The sequence below is a fragment of the Camellia sinensis genome, chromosome 9 (genome assembly GCF_055761805.1).
Source record: "Camellia sinensis isolate YWXY chromosome 9, ASM5576180v1, whole genome shotgun sequence".
In the NCBI taxonomy this organism is placed as follows: domain Eukaryota; kingdom Viridiplantae; phylum Streptophyta; class Magnoliopsida; order Ericales; family Theaceae; genus Camellia; species Camellia sinensis.
The window spans coordinates 84,273,288-84,290,345 of NC_138969.1; the positions used below are offsets into that span (position 1 = coordinate 84,273,288).

General features: G+C 33.3%; 1 protein-coding gene across 1 annotated transcript; it reads right to left on the reverse strand.

Moving 5' to 3' along the window:
* Positions 1-10,868: 10,868 nt before the first annotated feature.
* LOC145798675 (berberine bridge enzyme-like 21) lies at positions 10,869-12,805 on the reverse strand. Its single transcript, XM_082887202.1, has one exon. It carries the CDS (start codon positions 12,598-12,600, stop codon positions 11,014-11,016), a length of 1,587 nt encoding a protein of 528 aa, XP_082743328.1. The 5' UTR covers positions 12,601-12,805; the 3' UTR covers positions 10,869-11,013.
* Positions 12,806-17,058: the final 4,253 nt, after the last annotated feature.

Genomic DNA, 17,058 nt, shown 5'->3' on the forward strand with positions numbered 1-17,058 from the left:
TCTATTTTTTAGGTGGGTCCCGTGCGTCGATTTTCACGGGTCAAAGTGGTAACGCGTTCTATGCCGCGTTGTGATTCACGTGGTATATTTGGTTGTTCAAAACCATTACCGAGTGAATGGAAAATTGAAGCCAAAGTGTGCTCCATGGAAATGGAGTTTTGGTGAAATTCCTTAAGGTTGTAAAATGGTTTGTCCCACATTGATTTGGTGGGAAGTTTTGAATGGGTTTATAAGGCTTGGGTTTGGTACTTGGGGTGTGCCCCAAGGGGTACCCAAGTGTTTTAGAGGGAGAAGTTATGGGCAAAATGGGCTAGACCCATTGGACCCAAAAACCACACACGCGCTCCGCCGTCGTCCAGGCGGGCTTGGACGCGGGTGTGTGGTTGGGTTTGGATTTTGTAACTTTAATTTTCGTCCTTTATAATTTTGCAAACATCCTCTTCATTTTACTGCATTATTTTCTTGTCAGAGAGAATATAAACACTTAGTGTGTTCGTTAGGCAAACAATTTGTAGTGCTGCTATTGTTTGTAGTAGATCATTTTATCCTAGGAGATAGACGTCCAAATTCTGAAAGTACCATGGAGAGACACAGTGTCAAACACTGGACTTGATCAAATTATAATTCAAAGAAATTAAATCAAGTAAGTTATTTAATTTATTTTTAGTGTTATTATTATTTATTTAAATTAGATTTTAATTTTATTTTTGTAACAAAATAAAATCTGTTTTTATTTATTTATTTTTATTTCGAGTTTGATTTTTGTAATCAAACAAATTCTCTCATTTCCTTTATTTCTTTTATATTTTGTTTGTTGTTAAGTACACAAACTGAATTAATTAATTACAGTGAAGATTGTCCAACAATCTTAAGACAGACTTACATTTTGTTTTTGGTATCTTCATTGTATTTAATTTTCTATGTTTTCAAAGTAATATTCTGGTTGGAAAAACAAATAGTGATTTATGCTATTTGACAGATAGTAGTAATATACTGTCTCTTTTCTTTTACAACTAGTAGTAATATACTGGTGTCATTAACAATTGCAGAATATTAGTTAGTGTTACAGAAAATTATTTTGGTATTTTATTTTTCTAGTTTTAGTAACAAGGAAAATAACATTATATTATTTTCTAGTTTTAGTAACAAAGAAAATAAAATTATTTTGTGTTTTAATTTATTTTCTGGTTTTGGTAACTAGAAAATTATTTTGTGTTTTTTCTGATTTTTGTAATTAGATAGTTTTGTGGTATTTTATTTTCTAGTTTCAGTAATAAGAAAAATAAAATTACAGTATTTTCTAGTTTTAGTAACAAGAAAAATAAAATGATTTTGTATTATAATTTATTTTCTAGTTTTAGTAACTAGAAAATTAATTTGTGGTTTGTTTTTCTGATTTTTTGTAATCAGATATTATTTCGGTATTTTATTTTACTAGTTTAAATAACAAGGAAAATAAAATTATTTTATGTTATAATTTATTTTCTATTTTAGTAACTAGAAAATTAATTTTGTTAATTTATCATAGTTCTTTTGACTTTATCGTAGTACATGGGAGAATTTGTTTCTGGAGTGAAATATTAATTTACAAACAAATTTCATTTTTATTACAAAGAAACCTTTGTGGCAAGTTTAGTTTCTTTATTGATTTTTTGAATCATTTTTACATTTCTGTGTGTTGATCTGTAGTCGTGAATAGTTTCTGCATATGAGTCGGAATAATATATATATATATATATTCACAAGGACTTTTGCATGCATATTTAATTAGTTTATTTATGTACAAATCAAACTTATTAAATAAAGGTATGTTTTGTTATTTTGGAGTTTAAAATTCAAAACGCATTGAATTTTATTTATGAGTTGAGAATCTTTTTATTTCGTGATACAAATTTTGGGATCATGCATGATTAATTTATTTTGTTAATTCATTATTTTTAGTTGATGCATTTGATATGCATGTATGATGTCAACTCAAGTTATTTCTTAATAAAAATTTCATGTGATTTGGAATGTTAACTTGATATGTTGATTAATTTGAGTTTTTCTAGTCAATTTTGAATGGGTGTTTAAACACCAGAGAAATTTAAACATGAAGATGTATGTAGTTATATCGTTCCATTTAATTGGAAAGTAAATTTAAGAAATTTTTTATGTTGATTTTTAGTTTATTTTGAATTATGTAACATGAGATGTCATTAATAATTATTTTACTTGCGTAGTAGAATTTGTTAAACCATGAACCATTTTATTAATATGGGGTGCATCTCTTGCATTAGTTGAGATAATTTAATTTTCTTCTGTCACAAATATTTTATGATAGTGACAGTTATTTGTTATTGAGTTGCAAGAATGTATACAATGAAATGGGTTTTTGAATTGTTTGATTCTTAGGCAAATTTTTTATGAGGATATGATTTTGTCAAAACATTAATTCTGACTTGAGTAGTCATAATTGTTTTGATTTTTTCTTGAATTTGTTTTGAAATTCATTGATTTATATCAGAAGTAATAGGGGTGGTGAATAAGATGCAACATTAGATGAATTTTGTGCACAACATGGCATTATTCACCAAACTATAGCCCCTTATTCTCCACAACAAAATGGAATTGCTGAAAGGAAGAACAGAACCCTAAAAGAAATGATGAATGCCATATTACTAAGTTCAGGCTTACCACAGAACTTGTGGGGGGAAGCAATATTGTCTGTTAATTATGTTCTTAACAGAATACCCCACAAGAAAACAAACAGCACTCCTTATGAATTGTGGAAAGGTCGACCGCCTTCCTACCAATACTTAAAAGTGTGGGGGTGTTTGGCAAAAGTTGAAGTTCCTGTTCCTAAAAAGACTAAAATTGGATAAAAAACAGTAGATTGTGTGTTTATTGATTATGCTCAGAATAGTAGTGCATGTCGATTTCTGACTTATAAATCAGAAATACCTTATATAGATGTGAACACTATTATAGAGTCAAGGAATGTTGGGTTTTTTGAACTTGTCTTTCCTTCCAAGAAAGGACAGGAATTAAGTTCACAGAAAAGAACTTATGATTGTACACAAAGTTAAGAGACTAATGACAATCAAAACACAAGAGACTAGTAATGGTCTCGACCAACAGTATTTAACTAATGATGAACCAAGACGAAGTAAGAGAGCGAGAACATTAAAATCCTTTGGTCCAGATTTCCTGACATACCGGTTAAAAACTGAACCTCAAAGCTTTAAGGTAGCAATGACAGGTCCTGAAGCATCTTTGTGGAAAAAGGCTGTTAAGAATCTATTATGCAAAATCATACTTGGGAATTGGTGGACCTTCCACAAGGTTCTAAACCTCTTGGATATAAATGGATATTCAAGAGAAAAATGAAAGCAGATGGTTCAATTCACAAGTATAAAGCAAGACTTATAGTTAAAGGTTACAGACAAAAGGAAGGTCTGGACTATTTTGACACATATTCCCCTGTGACAAGAATAACTTCCATTCGCATGCTTATTTCTATAGCAGCATTGTTTAATTTAGAAATACATCAAATGGATGTTAAGATAGCTTTCTTAAACGGTGATCTAAATGAAGAGATCTATATGGAGCAACCCGAAGGGTTTGTAGTGTCGGGGCAAGAAAAAAAAGTTTGTTGGCTTGTGAAGTCTCTTTATGGATTAAAACAAGTACCTAAGCAATAGCATGAAAAATTTTGATCATGCAATGCTTACTAATGGGTTTAAGATAAACGAATGTGACAAATGCGTCTATGTTAAAAACATTGACCAAGGATATGTCATAGTTTGTCTTTATGTGGATGACATGCTTATCATTGGAAACAGTCAAAACATGGTCAAATCAACTAAGCAAATGCTTAACAAAAGATTTGATATGAAAGATATGGAGGTCGCAGATGTTATATTAGGAATGAAAATTACTAAAATATCTGACGGATATGCATTATCTCAACCACATTATATTGAGAAAATTCTTGATAAATTTATCAAGGATGATATGAATTTAGCTAGAACACCTGTAGATGTCAATATTTATTTATCAAAAAATAAAGGTGATGCAATGTCTCAGTTAAAATACTCCCAAATTATTGGAAGCTTAATGTACCTAATGAATTGTACTCGTCCTGATATAGCTTATGCTATCAGTAAATTGAGTAGGTACACTAGTAACCCCGGAGAAGACCATTGGAAAGCGATCATTCGGGTTCTTAGATATCTAAGATTCACCTGTGATCATGGTTTGAACTTTACTCGATATCCAGCAGTACTTCAAGGTTATTGTGATGCCAATTGGATATCAGATACTAAAGATTCAAAATTCACTAGTGGATATGTCTTTACTCTAGGAGGCGCTGCTGTTTCTTGGAAATCCACGAAACAAACTTGCATCGCACGATCTACAATGGAATCCGAGTTTATTATCGCACGATCCACAAAGTAGGAGAAGAAGCAGAATGACTTCGTCACTTCTTAGAAGACATTCCAATGTGGCCAAAACATGTGCCAGATATTTGCATTTATTGTGATAGTCAATCTGCAATAGGCAGGGCACGGAATCATATGTATAACGGTAAGTCATGACATATTCGTCGTCAACATAATATCGTAAGGCAATTGTTGTCAAACGGAATAATCTCAATAGATTATATAAAATCTAAAGAGAATATTGTGGATCCGTTAACAAAAGGTTTGACAAAAGAGCTAGTGTATAGTTCATCAAAGGGGATGGGATTAAAGCTTATTACATAAGAGTCGTCATAATAGTAACCCTACTTATATGATTGGAGATCCCAAGAACTTAGTTCAAAGGGACAACTAAGTTATGTATGGCTCACCAGAAATCACCAAAGGATTAAGTTCCTATCCATTCCTATGGTAAGAGTGATATCTGCAACATATGTTGTATGCAGTGGTATAAGGATAAGCTTTGCTTTTAATGATTGCTTATTTCTTAATTAAGGCATAAAATCAAGACGAGTATAAGGAGATACTCACAATAAGAATCACCTATATGAGTGTCAAACTGGGGCCGGTTCTATGAGAATATGAAAAGGCTAAATTCTCTAGAAACATTCATGAAAACCAGGAGCGTTCAAGGCCAAAATGAACACAACAGTGAGAACCACGATGTGTTAGAAGATATTTTGTGTGAAATCTATTGTCTTGGCTTACACAAACGGCTGAACAATTCAAGGCATCGCGTCCATTGGTTAGCTAGTAAGTCCGATAGGTTATCACTATGGAAGGTTCAAGGCCGAAAACTACCTATCCTGATATAAGATATTTTCGACTTATACTCTTTCGATAAATCTGCATATTGTTGCATTTCCGTTATCATCAAATTCCATTCATGTGGGGGATTGTTAGAAATGGTTATAAATTCTGGGTAAAACCAGAATTTTATCCTAAGTTCGGTCTATTTTTTAGATGGGCCCCGTGCGTCGATTTTCACAGGTCAAAGTGGTAACGCGTTTTATGCCACGTTGTGATTCACGTGGTATATTTGGTTACTCAAAACCATTACCGAGTGAATGGGAAATTGAAGCCAAAGTGTGCTCCATGGAAATGGAGTTTTGGTGAAAATTCGTTAAGGTTGTAAAATGGCTTGTCCCACATTGATTTGGTGCGAAGTTTTGAATGGGTTTATAAGGCTTGGGTTTGGTACTTGGGGTGTGTCCTAAGGGGTACCCAAGTGTTTTAGAGGGAGAGGTTATGGCCAAAATGGGTTAGACCCATTGGACCCAAAAACCACACGCGCGCGCGCGCCGCCGCTGTTCGTTCGTCCGAGCGGGCTAGGCTGGGCGTGGGCGTGGGTGCGTGGTTGGGTTGGGCTTGTTCAGCCCAATATTAATCTTTTTGGGCCAAAAACATTTGAATTTAATTTAATTTTTGGTAAAATAAAATTCAGAATTCAAAATTAAACTGGTTTGGTTTTACTATACATCCAAGCATGGCCCTTCTCGGTTTTAAACCGGAATTAAACTGGTCCGGATTTACTGTACACCAAAACAGGGCCCTTCCCATTTGTGTTATCTACTTTAATTGTAATCCAACAGATTCAAATCCGTTTGAATTCAAAACCAACAGGTTTCATACCTTTTCAATTCAAAACCTATAGCCACCATTACATCTATAAATAAGACAGCCCTCAATTGAATTTTGTAACTCTAATTTTCGTCCTTCATAATTCTGCAAACATCTTCTTCATATTGCTACATTATTTTCTTGTTAGAGAGAGTATAAACACTTAGGTGCCGTTTGGTAACATTTACGTTTTCTATTTTCTGTTTATATTTACAAAAATTTAAAAAACTCAAATAAAAACTTGTTTGGTAAAATTTTTGATTTATAAATCAGTGATCTCAGTTTATAAATTTGGCCAAAAAATGAAAACACAAAAAATGTGTTTCCATTTTGAGTTTTCAGTTTTTTTCTTTTTTTTTACCACCCAACACTAGTCACCACCCGCCACAATTTTCCACCACCGTCTTCTGCCACCACCACCCACCACCCACCTGCCACCACCACCCACCAACCACTTGCCAACCACTCGCCACCACCATCCACCCCTCGCCACCACCACCACCACCCACCACCCACCTGTCATCCACCCGCTACCACCCACCACCCGCCACTACCATCCACCGCCCCCCACCACCACCTGCCACCTACTTGCCACCACCACTCACCACCCACCCGCCACCCACCCGCCATCCACCCACCACTACTACCACCACCACCCACTCGCTACCACCTACCACCCGTCACCGTCACCGTCACCCACCCACCCACTACCACCACTCGCCACCACCTGCCACCACCACCCACCACCCACCACCCGCCGCCACCGCCACCACCACCCACTTGCTACCACCCATCACTCGCCACCGTCACCCACCCACCCACCATCACCACCCACCACCCATCCGCCACCACCCACCACTATCCGCCACCCACCTGCCACCACCACCCACCACCTATTCGCCACCACCTACCACTATCTGCCACTCACCCGCCACCACCACCCATCACCCGCCACAACCACCCACTCGCTACCACCCACCACCGTCACCCACCCACCCACCATTACCACCCGCTACCACCACCCGCCATCCGCCACCCACCTGCAACCCGCCACCACCACCACCACCACCCACTCGCTGCCACCCACCACCCGCCACCGTCACCCACCACCACCACCACCACCACCACCACCACCACCAGCTACCCACCACCCACCGTCATCACTTTCCATCACCATCTTCTGCCGCCACTTGCCACCACTTGCTATTTCTCACTTTTTTTATATTTTTAAAATTTTTTAAACATTTTGTCAATTACCAAACGCGTTTGCAGTTTATGTTTTTCTAAAAATAAACAAAAACCAGTTTATAAAATTTTTGTAAATATAAACTGAAAACATAAACGTTACCAAACACACCCTTAGTGTGTTCGTTAGGCAAACAATTTATAGTGCTGCTATTGTTTGTAGTAGATCATTTTATCCTGAGAGATAGACGTCCAAATTCTGAAAGCACCAGGGAGAGGACGAATCTGTCTTAAGGACACAGTGTCAAACACTGGACTTGATCAAATTATAATTCGAAGAAATTAAATCAAGTAAGTTATTTAATTTATTTTCAGTGTTATTATTATTTATTTAAATCAGATTTTAATTTTGTTTTTGTAACAAAATAAAATCTGTTTTTATTTATTTTTTTTTATCTCGAGTTTGATTTTTGTAATCAAACAAATTCTCTCATTTCTTTTATTTCTTTTATATTTTGTTTGTTGTTAAGTACACAAACTGAATTAATTAATTACAGTGAAGATTGTCCAACAGTACCAGTAGTGTTGATGATAGCGATAGCGCTAGTGGTAGCGATAGTAGTGGTAGTTAAAATGAAAGGGCCACGATCGTTACATTGATTCAGACATTAAGGGTGTGTTTGGTTTGTGTTTTGAGATAAATTTTCAAAAAAAAAAAAAATTGGGAAGAGAGTTTTAAAAAAAAATAGTTTGTTTGGTTGTATATTTTGAAAATAGTTTGGGAGTTTAGGAGTTTGGGATGATTTGATATTTTATTGTAGTTGAATAGATGTGTGTGAGGAAAAAAAAAAGTGATTGAGAAGGAGAGATGAGAGAAAAAAATGATTGATTTATATGTAGGAGAGAGAAAATAATTTTGAAGATTTTTTTTTTCAAAAAATTTAAACTAAACAAAATTTTAAAAAAATTTCTCAAAAATTATATTTTGAGAGACAAACTAAACAAGCTCTAAACTTTTACCCTTCTCACTATTACTAGAGACAATTACATGAATCACTTGAATAACTGTACTGTCCAACACCCCTTGTCTGAGTGTTGTTTTCATTATCACAATGCCAAATTTCTTATTCATTGTTGACATGTTATATTTGTATCCAATGTTTACTTGTGAGAGAGAAATGCAAATCAAGGGGACCATGAATTTGCTCCAATGCAGTTGCAAATTCAATTATGGATACCCCTCATCCCTGACTTTTCCTGTGAAAATGAAAGGATTCCATATTACTAATTTAATCGCATTCAGATTTAGATTGAAGAATTCAGATCACTCAAGCACACAATTGATGACATACTGGAATTTGACTAGGTCTCTAACTATAAGAAGCATTATCACAATATTTTGTCCCATTGCTTTTGTAAATTAATGGAGATTGCCAAACTAGTTTACAAATGGAGCACGTATAAACATGTATGTGCCAAATGCGTTTTTTTAATCACTTCTGGTTTTTCATTTTTTTAGTGCCAGTGGATGAATTAATGTGTCCGTTTCTATCCAAATAAAAAATTAAAATTAAAAAATTCCAATCCAGAATGCATTTGGACAACTTATCTTTTAATTTCTCAAAAAAAGTATAAAATAATAATAGAATTATTTACATAGAGACACCTTAAACTATTGATAAATATCATTTTGACTCCTTAAACTATAAAAGTATAGAAATGGACCCCTAATTTATTAAAAATTATCACTTGTTCTCTAAATATAAAAGTGTACAAGTGGATCCCATAAACTATTGACATGTTTCTGTTAGGGGTCCAATGTATACACTTTTATAATTTAGGGAGTTTATTTGTATACTTTTATAGTTTAAGGGCAAAGTAATACTTCTCAATAATTTAAGAGGTACATTTATACCATTTTATAGTTTGAGGAGTCAAAATGATAATTCTCGATAGTGTAAAATGTCTTTCTGTAAATAACTCATAATAATAATTATTGAGTAATGATTTTTCTTGATTCTTCTTATATCCTATAGGAATAGTTAATCCATACAAGTGTGTTTGATTTCAATTTTTTGAAAATTAATTTTTTTGTTTTTTGTTTTTTTTTTGTTTTTAGTGAATATTTTTAAAATTTTAAGTTTTTTTTATACTTTTTTAGGTGCACCTTATTTAGATGTATCTAAAAAGTAAAATATTTGTGAAAAAAATATTTTAAAAAATTAATAAATACACAAAAATACAAAAATATATATATATACTGAATTTTCGGTTTTTTTTTTTTTTTTTTTTTATAGTTTTGGTATGAAGTGAATTTTTTTTAAAAAAATTTCACGAAAATTAAAATTTTGAAGTGTATTTATGTTAGGTGTATCTAAAAATTAAAAAAAAAATTGCTTAAAATATTTTTAAAAATTCAATAAAAATAAATAAAAAAATATGAAAAAAAGAAAGTAGAATTTTTTGAAAAGTATTTTTAAAAAATTAGAAACAAACATGGTGATTAGTGCATCTCAACACTGATCTACATATAGGAGACATGCACGTTTTGCTTAGTGATGAGACGTGGAAATATAAAATAATAATAAATTTAAAATTCATTGATTCAATAAGAATATCAAAAGTAAGATTCTTCTTTAAATTTATTGATTCATAAAGAATATCGAGAATAAAATTTCAATAATGATTGATTCACAAAAAATACCTAAAGTTGAAACAAAAATGTATAAACTCAAAATATATTAATTCTCAAAAACTGAAGAGCCTAAGACTTACATATATTATTTATAAGTAAAGATAGATCTAACTTATCTAGGAAACAATCGGAATTGGCAAAAATCATGATGCAATATGGAAATAAGAAAATATAACAAAAACTATCAAAAATAGAAATATTGCAATAAAATAAAGAAACTAGTGATATATGCTTCGACCATCATGACAGATTTTTCAGAATTGGATTCTAAGGTATGTGTTAGGAGTAATTGAAGTTTCAAATCTTTTAAAAAATGACAAATCCGCGAAATTGACCACCCAAACAATTGAATTTGCCCAAAATCCATTGGGATTCGTATTAATGGATCCTACTTAAAATCACGTTTTCCATTAATCCATCAAATTTCACTCGATTTCGAAAATGGTCCTTTTTTTGCCTTTACCTTTGCATTTGCCTTGTCTATCCCTTTGATCTAAGAATTATATGACCATGTATGCCACATCCCTTACACTCATGGTATATAAACAAATATTTTTACAAACTTAATTTAGAAATTGATGTAGAAATTGAGTTGCGCTTATTCGATTTTCGCAAGTCCCACTAGTATTTCTACAATTTTGGGCATAATGGATATCTTGACTTGAATGAAAGGAGTATATGACACATCATTTTGTACATAAATTTTATATAAAAATTAAGTTCGTATAATATTAATCGAATTTTATTTATGAAATTCTGTTTGTGTGATAGATAACCAACTTTTATTTATCTAACAATTAACAATCTAGTCTAGAAGTAATATTGTGAAGGAAAAGGCTAGCGTGTGCACTCCAAGAAACATAATTTGAGAATCTATAATCAAACAATCATGGAAAGAGCTTATATTGGATAACTAACATGTTTATTTAAATAAGAAACAAAAACAGTGAATACAAATATAATTAATTAAAATAGTATAATGAAAGAAATAAGCAAGTAAAACTGAGACACATCTAGCTCTCTGCATCTCTAATTTCCTGTGGTCCTCCTCTATGATGGAAAGGGTGGGATGCTTTGTTCATTCCTGAAGAAATTTTCTGGGTCAACCAAGCTTTTCACTTTCACCAATCTATCAAAATTACCCATGAAATACTTCTGTCCATACACTACACCATCGTCATACCTGTCCTTCCCATTATCAGTAACACCAATATCAAGGTCTCTGTAATTGAGAAATGCACCTCTTGGGGACTTTGACACAAATGGAGTCATGTAACTGTATAGCCTTCTAATCTGATTCATATAGTTCTTGTCTGCATCTTCTGATTCATCACTCCAATTCACTGAGTATTGGACTTTGCATATATTCCCTGCTCGATGGGGAAAAGGCGTTTCGGATGCTGGAATTTCACTCATTTTCCCACCATATGGGTTGAAAACAAATCCGGTTTTCCCCAATTCAATCATCTTTTTCCAAATCCATTCCAAACCATCTTTGGAAATTGGAGTCTGAATATAATCTGATTTTCGCTTCAGAAAATTAACCGAATCAGGAATTCTACTAAGCAGGACTTCTGGTGCAGTGGTGTTGTCGTAATTTGCCCAGTAAAGCACAGATTGAATCCAACTCATTTCCATACAATCTCCTATCTTCAGACCCAACTCAGGAAACCCATTGTTCATCACTTTCATTAGTCTTTGTGCATCACCAAGAAACATGGAAATGAATGATGCTCTAATAGTCTTCACACCCTTAACACTTGAACTCACTGGTTGCAAAAGAAGCCTAATGAACAGATCATTATCAAGCTTGTCTGCAACATTTAGCCATCTATAAACAATATCTGTTGCATTCTGTTCCAAAGTCTTTTCAACTCTGAAAACTGTCACAGTTTCAGGAACTGGGACTAACCTAATCTTGTATGACAACACAACACCAAAACTAGCACCACCACCACCTCTTATAGCCCAAAATAAGTCTTCTCCCATGCCCTTCCTATCCAAAACCTGGCCATTAACATTGACAATTTGTGCATCGAGCACGTTATCCACAGATAACCCGTACTTTCGCAGCATATTGCCATAGCCACCTCCACTCAAGTGGCCACCAACACCGACAGTGGGGCAAACCCCTGCCGGAAAACCATGCACATTGCTAGTTTTGGCAATTTTGTAATAAAGTTCACCAAGTGTTGCACCGGCTTGAACCCAAGCGGTCTCACTTGCCATGTCGATGGTGATGGACCGGAGGTTGAACATGTCGAGGATGATGAAAGGGACGTCGGAGACGTAGGAGATTCCATCGTAGTCGTGGCCGCCACTTCGGATTTTGAGTTGGATTCCAATGCTTTTGGAGCAGAGCACGGCGATCTGGACATGGGTTATTTGCAATGGAGTGACTATGATGACCGGTTTGGGGGTTGTGGACCGGTTGAACCGAGCATTTCTGATGTAGGATTGGAGTACGGTTGTGTAAGAAGTGTTGCTTGGGTTATAGACGATTGATGAGATTTGGTCTGATGGGTTTGAATGGTCTGTTAGGCATTGAAGAAAGGTATCATATGGTGAATCTGAGGCAGCCCATGAAATAGGAAAAAGAAACAGGAAAAAGAGAAGGATTGGTGAAGCCATTTCCATTGCTTGTGAGTAAATTTAGGAGTTTATTGTGGTGGTTATATACACAAGCATGTAAGGAAATTTCGGGTTTGATCTTTCAAAAAGGGAATTAAAGTGTCGTGTGTAAATGTTTGACGAGAAAATTCAAGAAAAATTAGGAGAACAGCCTGTAACTGTTGATGCACTTTTGTAATTGGTTGACTTGGAAACGGAGGAAATAAAAATAAAAAATTAAAAATTAAAAAATGAAGAGATGAGTGACGACAAAACGGAATATCCAAGTTTTTAAAATATAAAACTATTATAATGAATAAATTTTTGTATGTCAATAAAATATCACGTGTTACTAACTTTTATTAATTATAAATGTATAAGTTTATTATTTTTCAAATACTCAATTAATTACAAATGTATATGTAATGAATTTTACTGTCAAAATCAACCACACAAATAAAAAAGTATATACAAAAATTACTCAATATAATGACACGTTTTATTGTGTGGAAAACGAGTAGTCTACGGGTAGACAAATCTTGGATTTTGACCTTGTACATCTAAGTTTATAGAAACAAGTTTGGTATTCATGTTCATAATATCAAATTTTTGGATTAGAATCCGGCCTATTTCGTGTACAGTCAGCTTAGGGCTCTATCCAGAAATACAAAAATGATTTATTCACATAAATTTTTCTTACAAATCCCTTCCAATGACATGACAAGTAAAATTTAAAAATTGACAGACGTTTCAATATTTTCTCTGAAAAATCTAGAAATCCCCTTAGATATTGATTTGTGATTACGTATTAATTTTAAGCAGTAAATAACAATCTCAATCAAACAATCCAGACAAATCAACACAACGATTTTAACGTAAAAAAATCACAATTAGAGTGCTCAATTGTATAAAAAAAATTACGGGTCAAAACCACAAAACAATCTACTAAAAAGACATATAGGAATTACATAGGCATACTCTCAATTACTTAGCGAATCCACGCCCAAATTGAACCAACTCCTATGTGCCTCTTCCAGCCTCGTCTTCACCTCGGAATTGTCTTGCCCAATGTTGAATCCATAACGCTGATATCAATAAGCCACTCCAGAATCTACCAAAGCTTCAGGCTCGAATAACTCTCTCTTTTGTATAGAATCAACAAACAATCTTTTGATATATACTTCTTAAACCATGAGTTGAATACTCAATCAAACATCAAAGAAAACTAGCAAAATAGCCCTAAATATAAACCCTAATATTCAAGAAGAAGATCTCAAAAACGTAACCCTAGATTAGAACTTAAACAAGTACTTATAGAAAACAGAGACTGCGAAGCTCGCTCGAGCGAAGACTCTCTCGTTCGAGTAAGGAAACAAAAACGCGTGTTTTCCTCAAGAGGAGTCGCTCGAGCCAAGCTCCCTTCACTCGAGCGTACAATCTTCCTTCTCAAGTTTTTGGTAGACAGACGCAGCTTCTGAAAGTAGGACTCCTTCACTCAAGTGAGCAAGGGGAAATGTCCACTTGAGCGGACAAGCAACTTCGAATGCATTTATGTATTTTGCTTCAGGGGTGCTGCCCCTCAATCCCGCCGTGGCGCTGCCCTTGATCCGTCAAGGGGTGCTGCCCCTGGACCCCCGCAAGCTAACCGGGCAGCTCAATCCCCGTCATAGTCAGCGAAGTGACAATCATGAAAGAATTAGCACCACAAACTTCTCTGCCAGGCATAATTCGGGTTGGATTCGCATCTAAAAACTCATAGCCTCACTGAAATAAAAGTGCGAAAACAAGTACAACTGAAAGGAGTTTTGTCAAACGGGATTGCCAAGAATAAAAACCTAACATTCTCAAAACTCTTCTTACATGTATTTTGTCTTGTCATCTCATTTGGAGAATTTTGAGAGGAAAAATTGTGTGTATGTAACATTATTGATAGAAATAATGTCTATACCAAAACTAGATATAATTTGTCCTTGATTTAACTCTAAACCCAAAAACAAATTCCTTTTTAGGGAAATTTATCCATAAGTCTCATCCCAGAAAAGTATGTATTGAAAAGTTCTATGAATTTTTTATAGACTATTAAGTCCCATTAAATTTGAAATGGTACACCGTGAAATCGTTTCACTATATTTTTTGAATAATGATTCATCTCCCTAATTTTACTTCCCCAATCCTAACCCAAATGATGTGGAATTAGGATAGCTAAAGATGAGATAGAGAAGAGTATGAAACCGCTTTACCTGGGGGTGGGCAACGTCATTGGAGATAGAATTGAGGAGGGGTAAAATTAGGGAAATGTAGTACCACACATATTTTTTTTTGAGATTTCACATGTGGGTTTTCTTCATTTATGCACTATTATCTTGTTAAGTTTTTGTCAAATGTCTGATTCTTAAAATGTGATAATATGACATCACATCTATGCTCTATTATCTTATTAAAATTTTGTCAAATGTGTTATTCTTAAAATATGACAATGGAATATCATTCTAATACGTATCATTTTAAAAATGAGACAATGTGACATAATTCTAATGTATGCACTGTTGTCTTATTAAACTTTTATCAATGTGTCATTCTTCTTAAAATGTGACAAAATGACATTTGTGCATTATTGTTTTATTAAATTTTTGTCAAATGTGTCATTATTAAAATGTGACAATGGGTCATCATTCTAATGTGTGCACTATAGTCTTATTACGTTTTTTAATTGTGTATGTTTCATTTAGGAGATTTTAATGTAACATGGGACTTATGGGTTCATACGAATATTTATGGGACAAAAAGGTTTACAAGTTATGAATATAAGATTTAGTAGTAAATACCTCTTATTTTTATTAGGGGAGGATTCTAATTACTTTTATTTTAACTTACTAAAACTCGACTAAATCCAAAACTTAATACCAAATTCAAAAACAACAAACCTAATTCACCATTTTTGAGAATGAACTTTTTTAAGTTTTCTCAAAACTGCTTTCAAATTTTGTATGATTTCAAGTTATATTTCAATTGGTTGTTAACTTTATCTGAAAATAGAAATTATTAGAATTTGAATTGATTGTTACTTATTGGTTTATGGATTAAATTGTTTATAACTTCCAGGAAATTATTTACTTATATGTGACAATAAAAAGAAAAATTTTAATTCAATCTCAAGAAAGAGCTCTTAGTTTAATTTTGTAACTAAAAATGCTAGAACAATAACTTTTATTTAAGTGAAATTGTGGTGCAATTGGTTCATTTTTTATTTTATTTTTTGTTTTGTTTTGTTTTGTTTTTGTTTTTTTTTTGTTTTGTTTTGTGTTTTTGTATTTTTTTTTTCTTGTATAAATGGTTAAACTACAAAGTAACACAATTAGATTTATCAAGTGACTGCTTAGTTTGGTAATTGCTCTCCACTTCTCTGATTAAACTGTTTGTGTGACATGAATGGTTAGAGCAATTGTGCCAACAATTGCTAGTGCATATATATAATCTAGATAAACAGAAGGAAAACTAGTATTAGCAAAGAAAAATCAAACATAAAACTAAACCTAGTTGATACGCAAACATTCTTGAAATCATTTCTAGAAAAACATTGGTTTAGTGTTTTTTGATTTGTCAAGCCCACCCTATTGTACAATTTTTGACTTCGCAGATCAGAAAATTTGTAAGTAAACCATCCAAGTTGGAAAAAGTTTGGTACAAGCATGTGTTGTGTTTTATTATTTTTTAATTGAACACCATAAATTTTGCATGAAATAGTAAAAAAAAAATTTTGGTGTTACATGACATAGTTTCTTTAAGTTGAAAATAGCTAGCTAGACACATGCATGCATTTTGAAATTCATGTAAGTTTGCAGCCTTTTAGGGTAAATTACATTATTAGTCTTTATACCTCGATTCTTATGTTAATTTGGTTCTTATAATTTTAATTAGATCAATTTTGACCTTGGTTATTTTATTGTCTCAAATTGGTCCAATTACTTTTAAGTGTTATCATTTTTTTACGGTAAATGTGAACATAAGTAGCATGTATGATACTTTTAACGGTAAAATTGTCAACTCGATCAATTTATTGAGTTAACCTCAAAAAATTCAATGAATTTTTTTTGTCAAAAACCTATCGACATTATCAATTTGACTAAATTAACGCAAAATGTAAAATTAAATATCAAAATTGAGCCAATTGAAACTATAGAAATTAAAATGACACATGCAACAATATTTATGGACTACTGGTATAATTTATCATACATGTTATGAAACATTATTGGATTATTGCAATTCATTTGAAGTGTAGGTGCTATACATAACTAAATTTAAACTACACATCAATATTTATGGTAGAATTTTGAACAGTTTTTCTGAATTCCTAGAGTGTTTGCTAATTATATGATGTATTTTATGTGTTAATTATTATTTTATTTTTTTTCATGTTTAGTTGATCGACTGCCAATTTCTTTCTGTGGGGATATATTTTCTGAATACCAACACGTGGCATGG